At 48.0% G+C, this 16,471-nt stretch overlaps 1 protein-coding gene across 1 annotated transcript in view; it reads left to right on the top strand.

The window, feature by feature from the left end:
* Positions 1 to 11,703, top strand: part of MN1 (MN1 proto-oncogene, transcriptional regulator) — a 34,311-nt gene extending 22,608 nt beyond the window's left edge. Inside the window, exon 2 of the mRNA XM_064726827.1 lies at positions 6,798 to 11,703. Coding sequence (XP_064582897.1) covers positions 6,798 to 6,985 — 188 coding nt within the window. The 3' untranslated portion in view covers positions 6,986 to 11,703. The remainder of the gene's footprint in view (positions 1 to 6,797) is intronic.
* The last annotated feature ends 4,768 nt before the right edge of the window (positions 11,704 to 16,471 follow it).

Below are 16,471 nucleotides of genomic sequence, written 5' to 3'. Positions count from 1 at the left end.
AGTGTGGGTGATGGCATCAAAGCTGACTAGCAGTTTGGAGCTGTGTGGTTGGGTTAGGCCCTGGTTGGAGGCTCAGCTTTCCATGGCTGTCACAGACAAGCAGTTGTTCACCTGCATAGGGTGGGCATGACCAGCCTGGCAAACAGCAGCACTGCAGCTGGGGTGGGACCTGGTTTGCCAGAATGGTCTTTTGTTCTGTGAGAACCAAACCCCAACATCAGCCACTTCACCAGGGGGGTAGGCAGAACCCACTCTGTGGTTTGTGTTTTGCAGGGAAGCCAGCCTGAGAAGTCAGTGTGTTAAACTGAAAAGAGGAACTGAAGGTAGCCAAAAGAGAGGAAGGATATGAGTTAGAAACAGTCCGTTGTCCCTGTGGCCACCTAGAAAGGTACAGGAGCTGGTGCTGTCCCAAGGCCTGGAGCTTCTGGCTTCTCCGGGGATGCAGAGCTTGCCTTTCTTCTTGGAGAGTCACAGAGCTGGAAAGCAGTGATTTAACAGTAGCCTCCAGAAAAATAAATAGGTGTAGGCAGTTTCACACTTGCCTGTGGAGCCATGGTGGTGTGTTGCTCTCCTGCAGGGCAGTGGCAGCAAGGTGGGGAGCAATGAGCTCCCCATCTCTTGTCTCCTCCTGCCACAGTGGATTTTACAATAGCAATGTCATTGTCCTCATCCACACATCCTTCATTCTGTGTCTTCAAGGTCATGCTACATGTAAGATGAGTGCTGCCTTTTCCATTGATAGGGTTAGCATTTTTCCTACTTCACGTTTTTTTTCACCAGTTTCTTCTGTTTCTTTGTGTGAGCATGTGGCTCACAGTCTGACTGTAATCCTACAGCCTGACAGCAAACTCTTAACGCTGCCGTGGGTTTGGGCAGCCTCCCTGTCGTGGCGTGCACATCCTTCCATTGCTCCTGGTGAAAACAGGAGCAGGAAAAGAGGTCAAGGGAGAAAAAAGAAAAATATGTATTTGCAGCAAGCACTATGTGTCTCCTGTTATCTGAATTCTGTGCAAGCAGCGAGCTCTGATGGAGCCCCATGCCAGCTTGGAGACCACTGAAAACAAAATAAACATCTCTGTAGCACGGGCTCATACACGCTCCCTTTAGAGCCTCAGGCACCTCCAATTAATCAAGCTGTCTGTGGAGGAAGGGCCTGTGAGGACCAGAGGATGCTGCCAGAGCTGATGGGCTGATGAAGGGGTGGGCAGCAAGCAGCATTAGGGGTGAACAGACTGTGTGTTAGCCTGGGTGTGCCATGCCTTTGGGTGAGTCTTGTCTGTATTGCAGCAAAGTCAGAGCTTTAATCCTGGTTTGCAGGATATACGAGTGCTGTGGGAGGGTGCTCAGCTCTGTGCACGCATGTTTGATGAAGAGCCCTTCCTCCTTCCGTGAGAAAGGCTCTCAGAGAGCGCTCAGCTGGCTGGGCCTTGACAATAAATTGAGGGGCTGACCAAGCCAAATGGCTTCTTGAAATGTCATGGAGTGAAATGTGGCCCATACCCTGGAGCTGGGGTGTCTCTGCTGAGTGCTTCTGGTCAGCAGTGTGAGGAGTCACCTGTCCCCATTTCCGCTGAGTGAGTCCTTGGCATCAGCTGCTCACCTTAACCACCAGCACTGAATTCTGTGCATACAGAGCAGGGAGCAGCAGGGGAGAGCAGCACCTTTAAGTGTCTTATGAGCAGGGATTACACAGAATAAATGAAGAAGTAAAATCAAATTAAGAGGAATGTTCTAATAATGGGTAGTTGGGGCTTTTCCTTGGGTGCTAGCAGAGCTGGGTGCTGCCAGTCCGGGCTCAGAGGGAGTCTGTGCCCTGCAAGCATTGGGAACAGCAGAGACATCCAGCCCACAGCAGACACAGATTGTCAGGGGTGAAGACACCTGAAAGCCATGCAGGTTTATGGTGTAAGCAGGTGCCATGTTTGTGTCTAGGAGCAAATGCAAGCTCTTGCCTCCTTGTATTCCAGGGTCAAGAAAATGCCTTTGTCAAGGACTTCGTCAGTGCTGCAGAGGTGAGGAAGGAGATTGCTCATTTGTTTACCAACACAAATGAACTAGTTGTGTTTAAAAATAAAATTTTAAAAATACAATTTCAGGAATAAATTAATCTGTGGAGACTAGGTCCAGTGTCCAGGGAAACATGAAATGTTTTCAGACCTTATTTTTCTCAAAAACTGAAAAGAGATGCTTCTGTGCTGTGTACAAATGCAGAGCTATGTGCCTGAACCAATATGTCAAACTGTCATGTGGGAGATTTGGTGAAAAACATCTTGTCCTAAGGGAATAATTTTAAACACTATATGTAGGTTTGCTGCCTCATAAGGGATCATTACTCAAATCTATTCCCTCTTATGGTAGCTTGGCCTCTGCTTAACGGGCAGGGAGTGAAGGGAAGCCCATTAACGCGTCCTTTAAGAGTGGTTATCAGATGGTCGAGGGGAAGCAGATCTCTGACCAGGGAATATCGTGTTATTGGCCAAATCCTGCGATTCAGCCTTAACAAGATGAGTAGCAGTGCAGGGCCTTCACGCTCGGCTGGCCATCGAGGGCGGCGGCGGGGCCGTGCTGAGCCGGGCAGCCGGACCCTGGGCAGCGCAGCCGTGTCACAGCGGTGAGCCAGTGTAAGGGATGAGCCCTGCGGCAAGGAGCCGTGCGAGGGATCTTCACCTCCTGTTTGTCACTTCAATCTCCAAGGAGCGCTGAAATGTGGAGTGGAACCCACTCCCAACCAGACCCCTACCAGACTGTGTCTGTGCTCTCGCTCCTGTGTCTCGCTGCTTTCCGTCCTTTTGTTGGTGGTGGTTTTGGTAAAAATGAGAAGGATGGCAGAAGCAGCACCTGAAGAGCAGCATCAGATCCTGGTGTCTCAGCATAGCATCTGCAGTTGCCTTGGCTACACCAGCCCTCCCTCAATTAGCCTCCTCTCTGACAAGAAGATGCACTCAATGTGTGGTAGCTGTGCAGGTGAACTTGTTTTTAATGGGATTACTTTACTTAAAAACTGGGACACCTCTGGGTTTGCACAGTGCTCAGTGGGGTTGTCACAGTAAAGAGAACAAGTTTGTGTTTTCATAATGCATAAGAAGATGCTACATGACAAAAGAGGCTTTATATTGAGCAGCTTAACTGCTCAGGGTCTCACAAAAAAGGGAGAAGGAAGCTGGAGGGGACTGAAGGTGTGTACACATGCTGTCTGCAGAGTAAGGTGAATGCCAGGGTCTAACCTCACTAAAGAAATGTGTTTTTTCTGAGATGATATGCAAAAGCAGTCTGCAGTGTGTGTATTGAATTTTTTTGTGGTGCAGAACTCCTGGTTCTCTTCCTGTGTCCCAGCTGCAGGCTCCAACGCTGCTGGCCAGGCTCCTGGGTTAGTCACCACGCTGCCATTAATGCTGTGTAAACAAACAAACAAACAAACAAACAGCAACCTTTTCTTTTTGAAGGCTGTGTGCCTTTGCAAAGTAGAGCAGAACGAAAGAGCAGCTTCCCAAATGTGCAAGGTCAGAGCAGAGGGTCGGGCCTGGAGGGAGGCTGAGGAGCCTGTCTGGGCACTCTCTTCTCGCTGTTTGTCTGGGGCTGAATGGCTGGAATGTGTTTGGCTGGGTAAAGCTTGGTCAGAAGCTCTTGCCTAAAAGCAAACTGGCTCTTGAGACCACCGCAGCATCACCAACAGCACTGGGAAAGGACACCACCATGGGAGAGTATTTTCCAGACTTCTCTTGGTCTTTGGTCACTTCACTGCTTTGAGTTTCATGCCTTTCACATGAACATGACATGAGCTTATAGATGATGTTTGATTTCTTACCTCTGCTTCAGCATTTGCTGTTTCCAAGTGGCACATGCTGTCCTTTGTGCAGGGTGGTTGTGCTTTTGTCAGTCCCGGTTTCTGTGTCATGTCCTTTGGCTTGGAGGGGAAGTCTCCACCCAGACCATCTCGAAATCTTGGGTGTGGAGGATGGCCCTTATTAGAAGTGTACTGCTTTTTTTAATAACACAAATTTCTTGCAGGAGTTTCTAATACAGGCAGTTGTGCAGTTTAAAGGTAATTTGTTTGAAAATTCCCTGCTTTCAGTGAGCTACTTTGTGACTGACAATGATTTATCTGGAACTTGGCAGCTGTGAGGCAATGATGTGGTGACACCATCTTGCATTACCTGACTAATTTTAACGTGCCGAGTCACGTCCATGCTCAGGACTGTGGACACTGTGCCTGGGGAGTGCCAGGACAGTGTGGCTGTGAGGGAGGAGGCAGACAGGATGGCTGGTGAAATAGGTCTGCTGGGAGAGTTACTGTTCTGGACAAGCATCAGGCAGTACCTCATGCTTAAGAACATAATTCTCACCAGGTGGATCAGCACAACTTTAATTTTTTGCTGCAAAGGTTTTTTTTCCTGGAAAGCATCATGCTTTTGTCAAGACAGAAATACTGGAAAAAAGTAAATTGCACTGAAAATTTCCATCCAGATTGGCTTTGAGAATTCTTGTGCCAGTGCAAGCTTTGCTGGGAGCTCTCTTTGTTTTGGATTTGAATACGTCACTTTCTGTGCTTGTTAAGGACAGACAGGAGAGCTGGAGCTCCCACAGTGGTGTCCCATGGTGAGCAAGGCTTGTGTGGACAGTGTCAGTCACTATTGGCTTTGCAAACTGAGGTGAGTTCCTGCTCACCTCTTTTACTTGGGTTTTCCTCTCAAGCCAAGGAATCTTGTTCATCTATGTGGGACAGATTTTGTTTTGATTTCTTTATCAATAGTTTGCTTATGGATTTTATTCACAGCAAATGGCTTAGAAAGAATTTGCCGATTTACAAACAAATAAGCCTAATTTTTTATTCTCTAATTCCTTGTGGCACATGAACTTGTTTATGTAGTTGTTGCTGAGAAGCAGCTCTGTTGTAGGTGTTGGGGTGCACAGCTGGTGCAGGGGAGCTCTGGCTGCGATCCCAGCCTGGGAATGTGCCACCTCTGCCTTGGCTGTTGGGGGTCTCCTGCAGCCCTTGTAGAAGCACTGCTGGGACCCCTGGGCCCCTTGTGGCAGCAGTTCAGCTGTGGGACTCTTTCCTCTTTCTGTGCAGGAGAGGAAGAGAGCCGCTGTCACAAGGACTAATCTCGAGGCGCTGGCTCTTCCTGTGCCGAGCCCAGCATGTCCTGTGCAGTCAGGGAGACCTAAGAATAAAAACAGTGGGTACTGCGTGTCTTGTGAGCAAATACAAGTAAGGAAAACATTTCCTGTTCACAATTTTCTGCACAATCCCATCTGAGCTTTGACTATTTTATAAATAAAAAATGTCTTAGGTATACTTGCATTCTAGACAGTAAGTTTAATTGAACACCTGATCAAATGGTGGTTATTCAGGGAGTCTGGGGTTTTTGCCCTGCCCTGTGATTTTCCCAAAGCTGTAGGACTCAGGGGTGACAGGAAAGAAGAGCAGAAGCTCCATGTGCTGGGAAGGGATCTGTGCCAGCACCTCTTTGCCTGCTGGAACTTTGGGTATCACACAGCAGCCTCCGCTCCATGCTTCTGCTGAGCCCCTCAGTGCTGCCTATTTATTAAAACTGACTAAAACCACCCAACACCAGCTGCAGGGAGCTGGAATCCATTTGGTTATAGATATTGTGAGCACCTTTGCCCTGCTGCTGCTGCTGGATCCTCGACTGGAGCAGCACAGGAGGGTGCCTGGAGAAAAGCAAGCACAGGGCCCAACTGAGGTGTGCAGTGGAGCTCTGTGGGGATTTTGCACATTGCAGCACTAACCCAGAGCAGGACTGAGCAGGCAGCAGTGCTGCTCTGGAGCCTGATTCCTTCTCCCCAGCATTGATGGCATCACATCCTCAGATTCTTGGTAGTTCCTGTGTTGGTGGTGTTATGCTGTTTTAGATATGAGCATCTCTGACATCCTGTGATAATCAAGCATTGAAAGCCTTTCCCAGTTTAAACCAGGGACTTCCAGGCTAGTTTAACATTATTTTTTAATATTATTGTGATTGTGTAACAAGCTGTTCAGTTCTAGTGTTGTGTCTGGTATAGCAGGAGGTTCAGTGAAAGTAATATGAGTTGCCCCATGAAATGTGGTATCCCTACACTGCTTGGCTTTGTGGAGCAGGAGAAAGGTGATGGGAGGAAAAGTCCTGAGATGTTAAACATTTACAGCTGGTTTTTGGCATCTTTGTCATGTTCTACCCATTTTAGCTACTCTTCACATGAACTGTAAAAGCTGGAGGAAAAAGGCTTAGGGACATTGTTTAGGATGTTTCAGTTAATGTCTTACATTTCTGTGGTTAACAGAAACTAATGATAGCTAAAGATCATACAAAGTCCTAAAATGAACGAATTTTAAGAAAAATGTTATCACAGTGCTCCTTTAAGAGGGGAAGAGGGAGACTGATGCTGGGGCTGACCACGAGGGCACGGAGGGTTTGGGGCTGGCTTCCTGCTTGGTGATGTTTCATCATCCATTTCCAGCGGAGAGGGAAAGTTCCCAATTGTGCTGCGGTCTAGGACACACTCATCAGTCCCAGGTCCATTCAGACACATCGCTGGTTTCTCTCAGGTGCTGGGTGTTCTTCTGGCCTGGTGAACAAGATCTCACTTCAGGCTGGGCAGGCAGAGCCATACCTTTGGTGGTGACTCGGAGATGCAGGAGAGGGGGGCGGCCGGTGGGGAGAGGGTGTAGCAACACCGCAGGCAGGCTGTGAGTCGCTGGGGTCGCAGGCTGTGAGTCGCTGGGGTCGCAGGCTGTGAGTTTGATGGGGTTGCACATCACAGGTCTCTCCTAACCTCTCTCTGTGTACCCTTTGCAGCCCACGACCTTCCCCCGAGCAAGACGGCGGCGGCGGCGGCGCAGACGGGCGCGCACCTGCAGTGCCTCTCGGTGCACTGCACGGACGACGTGGGCGAGGCCAAGGGCCGGACTGCGGTGCCGACGTGGAGGTCCCTGCACTCGGACATCTCCAACAGATTCGGGACTTTTGTGGCTGCCCTGACTTGAACAAAAGGAATTATTATTTTTTTTTCTTTTTTTTTTTTTTAATTTCAAAGGGCCGCTACTGCTAGGTGGACTATTTTTCTAGGTTGGTACCTGCTTAGTGGCATATGGACTGGAAAGGGTTAATTTAAAGTAAACCTCAACTTTTTTTTAATCTTCTGCCACAGTATGTTACCAGTGTTAACCCTTCTGCAGTTAGCACACTTTTGCTTAAGATTTTCCTGCTAGACCACTTTTTCCCATTATTCTGTAACCTTGGCATACATTTATAGATGAGGCCTTTTCCTTTTTCATCTCAGTGTGTGTCCAAGTCACGTATGTCATAATAAGACAAAGATTCTCCTCTTCTTCCTCCTCCTCCTTTTCTTCCTCATTTGCTTTGGTTTTCTTTTTTTCTTTTCTTTTTTTTTTTGTTTTGTTTTGTTTTGTTTTGCTTTGTTCAGTGCTTACTAGGATGGTGATCCTGAGGAGCAGCAGTTCAGGAATAAACACCAGTGAAAGCGAAATGGTCAGCATTAAATCATATGTTACAGTGACACCCAGCCTTTGCCAGTCTCATACCAACCAAGCAGTTGATGCTCTGTTGAATGTTCAGGCATGGACCTGCCCTTTCCTGAGAGAATGAGTCTCTGATATCAGCCCTGTTTTGCTCTGTGCCTCCTGGTGAGGCCACAATGTTCCTTCCTGTGTGTACCCTGGGATGGGGCTCTGTCATGAATGGGCTGGTTCAGGCACAGCAGGGAAGGTATGGAGAGGTTTTTCTAAATAAGTTTTATAGTCATTATCTCTTCCTCCAAAGGCCCAGGCTCCTTCTTGCTTGCCTGGGCCTGATGGTGCTCCTGCATTTCCCACTTTATTGATAATGGAGAAGAAAATCCCCTGCACCCTGCCTACTTTTTGCCCATTTTAAAGTGCAGAAAGATGCTGTTGATTGGCAACAGGTCCAGTGTCCCCTGCACTTGCCTGGGGGTGCCCCAGCCCCTGTCACAACAGGTCTCAGTGCCATGGTAGGGGTTAGGGATGGCCCATATTGGAAGATGCACAGGGCTGTGTGCCCAGGGGTGGCATTTCCTAATCTGCCAGGGCAGGGAGACCTGGTGTCAGAGTCCCCCAAACTCATTCAAGGCCCCATTTCTGTCACACACTGAAGAACAGCGTTGCTGGATGCACACAATAAAAGGAAAGCCATATTTTCCTGCTTGGGCTAGATAATGCTCATTCAAAATGAAAGTTGGAAGCAAACCAGATAAAGCCACAGCTGACACGATGGGCTGATTCTCCAGTGGTTTTATGTCACACTGTCCATGATTTGTGTGTCCCTGTGCCCAGGAGTGGCCCTGTCCTGCCCCATGCCTGCAGCTCGCCTCCCACAGCTCCTGGAGCTCAGGAACACCACTAGAGGGTTTGTTTTGGTTGTGAAATAAAGGTTGGCCTCTCTAGGGTTATTTATTCATGATTTCACAAATGTGTCCCTGCTGAAGGGACAGAGTTGAAGACTGCTTTATATGTTATCTTTGATGATTGTGCTGGGTCTTTAATTATTTTGAGGTAATATTCTTGGTAGACACCAAGGGAGAGGAAATTCTGCCTAAAAAGCCAAGGGTGGTCTGGAATTCTCACTCTCAGTCATATGTGGCTTCAGAGAGACTCACAGTGTTTGGAAATGTGATTTGAATGTGCTCTTATTAACCATGCATGGATTGATTTATGGGTCTGGTCAATGAATTGACTTTGGATAAATTTGGATAGTTTTTAATCTTGGTTTTCAATATTATTTTACTTTGTATTAAAGCTGGAGCTTCCATGAGGATGAGGATTTTTGCCCATCCTGAAGCAACTGGCTGTGAAGCTGCCTCACACCCACTTGGTTTGGATCAAAAAGCTGGGATGGTTTGTACCTCTGTCAGGGTGTGCAACCAGGAGTGCAGGCTCCTCCTGCACCTGCAATAAAATGTCACCATCCCCACTAAAGTATCTCCTAGCAATCACTGTCAGTCCCCTTACAGAAGGTGCCTCTTTGCCTGTGATTCCTCAAGTCCTGGCTTACCTAAGTATGTGTTTGATTTTAAATCCTGTCAGCAGAGCACGTGTGCTGCTGTGGGGGGCCCTGGGGTGGCAGCAGTCACTGAGTTCCATCACTCACAGCTGAAAATTTCGGCCAAGTTCATTGTCTGGTGGCATTCCTGCTCAGAGTGCAGTTCCTTGCCTTGTGTTTTGTTTTTAGTTTTTCCTGCTGCACTGAAGAGAACAGGTTTTTCAGGCTTCCTGAGGTCAGGGATGCACACCCTGTGCCACGGGAAGGAACCTGTCAGGGAACACCGAGTTCAGATGCTTTTAAAGAGAAATCCCTGTTTGAGTGGAGCTGTGGTGGCTTGGTCTCAGCACCCAGTTCTGCTGGCTCATTCTCAGCAGCTTGCACTTCTCTCCTGGAGTGTTGTTCTCATCCACTTGGAACTTGCTTTTTCACTTGCTTATGGAAATGCAGAGCGTAAGCAATTCCTTTAAAATCAGTGGAATCCTGTGAGGTGCGGAGGTGTCCTGAGGCCAGGGGCTGTGTCTCCAGTGCTGAGCTGTGCAGGGTGGAGGCCTGGGTGTTGTGGCACTTGGCCACCCCTGGCTCTGCCCTGGGCAGTGGGTGCAGTGCAGGGTTGGGACTGTCAGAGTGGGAGGAGGTGAGGCAGTGGCTGGCTGTGTGCTGGAGTTTACCTGAATCATACAGTCACACACAGTCCTCCTGCTGACCTCCTGTCTGATCTTGATTGAAGAAGCTCTGCTTGAGGCAGCTGTTAGCCAGAACCAACCAAACCTGTGCTTTTAGGGTTTTGTTGCTTTTTTGCCAAAGATCAGAACAGAAATTCTGTGTTCTGACCAGGACAAGCATCATGTCCTGCTCATCACCTGGGGATGTGGTACTGACAGCATATACAAGGTTCAAGCATATACCAGGTTCAAGCTTTCTCACAGTGCTGGTGGCACCTGCAGTAATTTCATTGTACCCATTTTCTCCATTGATTTTACACTGAATGCACTGATCAGTTTTTTTTACACATATAAAGTGTCAGCATGGCCTGACACATTATTTTCTAAATAATGATATTCCAACTGAAACATGTTTGGGAGCTGTAGGTAAAAGCCAGTTGTGGAAGAGGTAAGTTGCACTCTTGTGGAGAGGGAAACTGAGGCACAGACAGCAGCAAGAGACTGAGGGAACAGTGGCAGGGCTGAGCTGTACTGACGTCTGACCTCTGCTTGCTGCAGAGCCCCATGCCCGAGGCTCACCTCCTTCAGGGGCCAGGTTGGGTCAACGGGGAGAATTTTATCAGATACATGTTCCCCAAATGCCTGGGAGAAACCTCCCCTGTGTGTCCTACATGGCTTCCAGATGGAGACAGTTGGACACGAAGGCAAAGAGGGGTGGCAGGATGCACAATCTGCCTTGGATTGGGAACAGCAGCTACAGTGTGGCTTTGCCTTTTGCCCTGGGGATTCTCCCTGGCTGGCTGGGCTGGGGGAGCCAGGACATTTCCCATCTCCTGGCCCTGTGCCCTGGCTCCCTCTGTGTTCCCTAAAAAACCCTGTGCTTGGTCTGCAGTTTACAGTGTCGTAGCAAACCAAGCAAAATTTCCTTTGCATTTCAATTGGGAGGAGCGATCAAATACCTCTTTGCCAAAAAAGGACAGAATAGGCCTCATTTATTAAATACTCCTGCAGATTTTCTCCAGATCACATTCTCTTGGGGTTACTTGCTCTCTGCTGTTTGAGCATCAGTAAAGGGGCTTTAGGCTTGTTGCTTAGTTAAGGTTTTCACAGTGTCTGAGGGTGGAAGGGGATGAGCACCAGAATTCTGTCACCTGGATCACCTGGGGAGGTGTGCAGGTCCTGTGGTCCCCATGGGCACTCTGGGGCTGGACTTCCAGGCACCAAGGCAAAAAGTTCCAGTTTTGGGAGGTGGAAGGGATGAGGTGAGCAGCAGTGGGATGGGCACTGGGTGGGTGGGTTGGACAACAGAAATCAAACTGGTACATTTGACTTATTTTTGTTAAGCTGCAGTGTAAGGTTTTGTCAGCTACTGGATTCACAGCTGTTCAAGGGATGGTGTGTAAGAGCATAACCCATTTTTTGTAGAATTGTTTCTTCTTTAATGCTTAAGGCTAATGGAGGAAATAGTCTAATTTTGTCTTAGAAATTCTCTATTAAAATTGTTGCTTTGAGTCCATCCGCTCATAGGTTCTGACTGATGAAACTGCAGGTTCTGATTTCCGGCAGTTATAACTTTATCACTATTCACTACCCAAGAATATTACAGCTTTAAAACAGCCTTAAGCAAAAGGATATTATTTCTTTGTACTAAATTTGGTTCATGGAAAAGAAAAAAAAAGAAACCTCAAAACACTGGTAATCCGTACTGCATTAGCAAACTCTTCTGAAAAATGTTATTGCACATGTAAAATATGAAAACTTGACTCTGCTGTGTGTTAGGCAATCCTGTAATCTTTTTTTTTTTTTTTTTTTTTTTTTTTAATTCTTGTTAAATTCATTTCCTAAATGCTTGGTTGGAAGACTGTGACGATAGCTCATGAAATTGAGTGTTATTTTTCTTTCTTTTTTTTTTTAAATATGTAAAGTGCAGTCTTCTGTATTCCTGCATATTGTACATATCTGTATATGTTTTACTGAGCAACTAAATAACAATAAATATGATGTTAATGGTGGCTACTCTATATTTCATACCAGGTTTGTTGATTTTTTTTTAGCAACTCCTTTTTCCCAGAGGTGTGAAGAAGTGAATGGATACTGCTCATATTCGGGTAAGTTCTGGACCTTGTGATGGGTACGAATTTGCCCATGACCTCAGGAAATGTGAGCTGGTGGCCCTGTCTGTACACTGAGGTTGTTGGTACCCTCTTTGCTGCTGGGGGGTGGAGATGTCTGTGCAGCTCTGCCCAGATGCTGCCATGGGATCTTGGGGCTGTCCTGCTCTCTGTGGCAGTGTCTCTCCTCTGGTCACTGGAGCTTGTCCAGAGGGGCCAGAGCGTGCCTGGAGCTGCTGGGCAGTGGGAGCAGCCCCTGGGGTAGCTCCCCAAGCCCCCAGCCCTGCTCCTCCTTTGTCCTAGTTGTTCAGTAAAACTGCCCACGAGCTCTGTTAATGGTTGGATTCACACAGCTCCTCCAGCACACGAGGCCATTTCTTGGCTCCCAGATCTCCCACTGTGCAAAGGCTCCTTTGCTTCTGCCAGCAGCTGGAGCAGCCCCTCCTGCTCCAGCTATGCTCCACCCCAAGCTCCTGCTTCCAGAAAGGCAGCAGGAGCTCCCTGCTCACTGCACATCACATTAACACATGAAAATCAACTGAGTGGGCTTTGATTTCTGCTCTTGACACTGGCTTTGCTTGTCACCTGGTAATGTCACCTCTGCTGATGCTGGCACGGTGCCTGCCTATCCCAAACACTCGCCTTCATCCCAGGGCACTGTGCTCAGAGACTCACCTGGCTTGTGTCAGAGTTAAGCATGGATTATAGTTTATTAAGTAAAGAAAAGCAAGTGGTTGGTCCTGGAGCTTTTACACTTCTTGCTCTCCTAATCATTTCCTGTGGTTTGTGACTGTGCTGAGAGCTGAAATCTGTCTGTAGCTGCATCTCTCTGCCCAAGCCATTTAACTGATTTAATTATGTCCTTTGAGTTACTTTCTGCATGAGGCTTTGGAATTCCTCTCATGAAGACTGTAAATATGTGTTGTATGTTCAGCAGTCAGGAATCTATTGGCAGTGCAGCTGGATCCCATGTGCTGGGATCTGCTCGGCCCCTCTGTGGCCACCATGTGTGGCTGCTGGGCAGCTCTGCCCCTGCAGTGCCGGCCAACATTCCTGCAGTGCTGTCTGGGGGCTCCTGTGTGTGATCCAGAGTCGTTCAAACCCCCTCATCCCCTGCTGTTTGGCTGAGTTGCTTGCAGCTGGCTGCTGGTGCTATGGGAGTACAGCAGAAGGCATCTCTCTCCATAAAAAACAAGGTAAATAAACACAGGAATGAAAGTTTGAGTCAATGGCATCCTTTTGGCTGAGAAAGTTGTTAGAAAATAGAATCCCATTATAATGGATTTCTTTTAATACCGACTATTTCTGAAATCCCTAGGTCATATTCCTGAAGTTGTTACTCTCCTGCCTGGGAGACAATTTGGAGCTCCCCCAGCAGTGTGGCGTTATGGCCAATAACATCACATATATTTTGCTTGTAAAATGTTTATATTTTGCTTGTGATATGTTTAAAAACTCTCTGCTCAGGTGAGCTCTGTGAGGCTGTGCCTACAGGGCAGAGGAGTGGATGGGGGTGATGTCTCTTCTAAGCTCTCCTTTCTGAGGTGTTGGCAGAGCTCAGTAATGACAGTGCAGGAAGTGGAGGTGACAAGACCTGAAGAAAGCCATGTAGATCATCTTTGGTTCATTAGTGCAGGGCTGTGCCCTGTTTCCTAATGCCCAGAGCTCTGACCAGCACAACCAAAATGGACAGGGTGGTGGGGGTCCTTAACCTTTTAGTGAAAAAGAATAAAAGCAACCAACCCAACATCCCTTCATTCCAGCTGTGGAGTGGGGATGATGTTCGGGGTGATGGAAGGGGATTCATGGCTGCCTATTTGCAGCACTGGCAGGTAGCAGAGGGTTTGGGAGGTGCCAGGGGTGCTCTGACAGGACCTGGGGGTCCCTGGTCTTGGGACAGCATGTGGTGGGATATGGGAGGAGGGATCTGTGGCTCCTTTGTGTTCTCACCTGGCCATGGACACGTGTCACCATGTCACCATGGCTGAGCCTATTTCCTTTTAGATCATGCTTGTGTCACACCTGTGAAACAAGCAACAGAGGAGGAGCCCTGGTCAATGGTTGCTGTGTCCTCTTAGGGGTTTCTGTTAGCAGTGCACAGACAAAGGAGCTGTTGAAGTGTCACCCTAAATGTGATATTGAAACACTCATTTCAGCCTCCACCTCGAAGAAGGCTGAGTAGTTTAATGCTATGAGGGATGCTATGTTCTGCCAAAACATCCTCCTGCTTTGGGGTTAACTGCTGGAGAATATTCAGGGCTGAGCTTCAGGAGGTGGGAACTTTTCTCAATTTCCTTTTATCCTCTGCAAAATGCCCCTGTCTCCCTTCCCCCTTTCTTCCCCCCACCCCCTTTTCTCTTTATAAAGCTGGAATTCTTCCAGACTCTGCTCTGGGCTTGCAAGAAAACTTTACTGTGTAAATTTGCTCTTTGTGTTGGGAGTCCTTTGTTTAAACAGCATTGTGAGCTTGCTGGGGAGGGATGGAAAGAGGGGGAGCTGGGAGGAAGAATTTGAAAAGCCCTGACCCCTGATGAATAAAATCCAGCACATTAACACATTCTTCAATAAATTCATGATTGCAGATAAGGTGGGAGTCCCCAGGGCCGGGCTTTTCATTAACCCCCTGCTGACTAACCCAAACAGACGGAGTGTTTTGTCAGCGCCAGGACAAGCAGAGCCCTTTTGTGGTGGAGGGGCCGGGTGAGCATGGGGAGCGCTCCTCCAGGAAGCCAGGTTACAAAATGGGACTCTATTTCAGAACAAACTCCTTTTGGTTAGTTTGATGAGATTACAGAAAGGAAAAGGCTTTAACAAGGGGCTTATTGAAGCTAAGTAACTGTTCTGAATACAGTGAGGACCAGGGCAGAAAACATATGATTCCCAAGTAAACAGGCGCCTCAACAGCATGGCTGGAACAACGGAGATGGACATGGTCCGTGTGGTTCTTCTTGGACACATGAACCTGTGTGGGAGCCCTGCAATAACCTGTGCACTGCACCCTGCACTGCAGGGCTGGGCTGGAGAGTGCCCTTGGAGGGACATGAGCACCATGCCCACAGTGTGAGGTGTGCCTTGCCCAAGGTTTTCAGCCTCTGAAACCTTATTTGTTCCTCTGGTGGGAAGTCTCCTGCAGGAAATATTTTGCTTTTGTGGAAACCTATCCCCAGAATGCTTCCCTCCCACATTAGGGAGGTGTTCTGGGTTGTTTATTAGAATACCTACATTTTTGAAAGCTCTGAATTCTGTGCCTTGTGTTCTTGGTCAGCCAAGTAACTCAGAGTATCACTCAGCCAAAAGAAAAGTGTTTTGGGGGTGAAATGCAGGAAAATCCTGAGTTTGTCTCAGGTTCCTGCTGCCTGCTGGTGATGAGGCTGTGCTTTTCCTATTCTGCCCACCCTCTCAGGAGGTTACAACCTGTGGTGGACTCTAAGCTTTTCACAGAGCAGAATCCTGTCCTTTGGGAGTAAACTCCTGCACAGGACAGCGCACCCAGAACCAGGTGGGGCATGCACACCCCTCCTGCAGACATGCACATCCCGCTGGGAAGCACATGAGGGATGCAGTGCTGGGGCTGGGGGCTGCAGGCAGCATCAGCCCTGCCAACTCCCCCCTGAGCTCTGCAGGCTCAGCCTTCTTTCTCTGCTGTGTTTTTGGTGTGCACTTTCATTTACCTGCAAGATACAATATTAAATTATTTCCCATTGCTGCTAACAGAAGCTTTTTGCTAATTTCCATGGAAAATAAATTCCTCTCTTTTAGGGGAGCTGAAGTGTTCCAGCTGACTGCTCCTGGCCCCATCAGCATTGTGTCTCCTCTCCTAAATGCAAGGGTAGGTGCTGGGTTTGATGCCTCAGGACGTGACTGGTGCAGCCTCCACTCTGTGCTGAGCTCCTGGCCTGGCCAGCAGCTCTGTGGTGATATTGGGGAAGTGGTTGACAATTTAAGCCTGCAATCCCTTGTAAACAAACATTGTGTCTGCTGTGTCCTTCTCTCCCAGCAGCAAACATGGCAGGGGCTCCTTTGCAGTCTGTGTGAAACTATTTACATTTCTGATGTTAATGAATATAGAGAAATATTGTATTTGTATTAAAATCAAATTATCTCAATTCATGTCCCTCAATGTCCCTTGTTCTTGATGTAGTGAGATTAAACATTGTCAGTTTCCCTAATTAATGGCCCACACCCTCATCCCTGAGAAATCTCTGTCTGGCTCAATGCTGTGCATGGGTTTTGGCCTGAAATAACCCAGGGTAATAACCTCTAACCCCTAACCCATGTGCAAACAACCTCCAAAACATGCTGGCCTTATAAGCCTGATACTCCTTATCAAGGCTCTTGCTTAGGAGCCCAGGTGAAGGCAGCCCCATGTGTGAGAGATGACTTTTGCATTAATGCAATTTCATATTTTACTGTCGCTTCATCTCATTGACAAAAAGTATCTGGAAGAGAAAAACCTCATTGTTTGGGTACATACAAATGATGGGCTCAGGCTCTGGCTGTGGGTCTCTGTGGCCTGTCTGCCTTGTGCCAGGCTGAGGAGCATTTCCCTCTGAATATCCCTCCTCAAAGCCCTCTCTCCCCTCGCTGCTGGCAGAGCAAAGGCAGCAGTTTAATGGTTTGAACACATGGCTCTGCTGGGCTGACATGTTCCACTGGAAGGAGCAGTCACAGCTCCTTC

This window comes from Zonotrichia leucophrys, chromosome 15 (assembly GCF_028769735.1).
Source record: "Zonotrichia leucophrys gambelii isolate GWCS_2022_RI chromosome 15, RI_Zleu_2.0, whole genome shotgun sequence".
Taxonomy (NCBI): domain Eukaryota; kingdom Metazoa; phylum Chordata; class Aves; order Passeriformes; family Passerellidae; genus Zonotrichia; species Zonotrichia leucophrys.
This window is presented reverse-complemented; position numbering and strand designations above follow the sequence as displayed.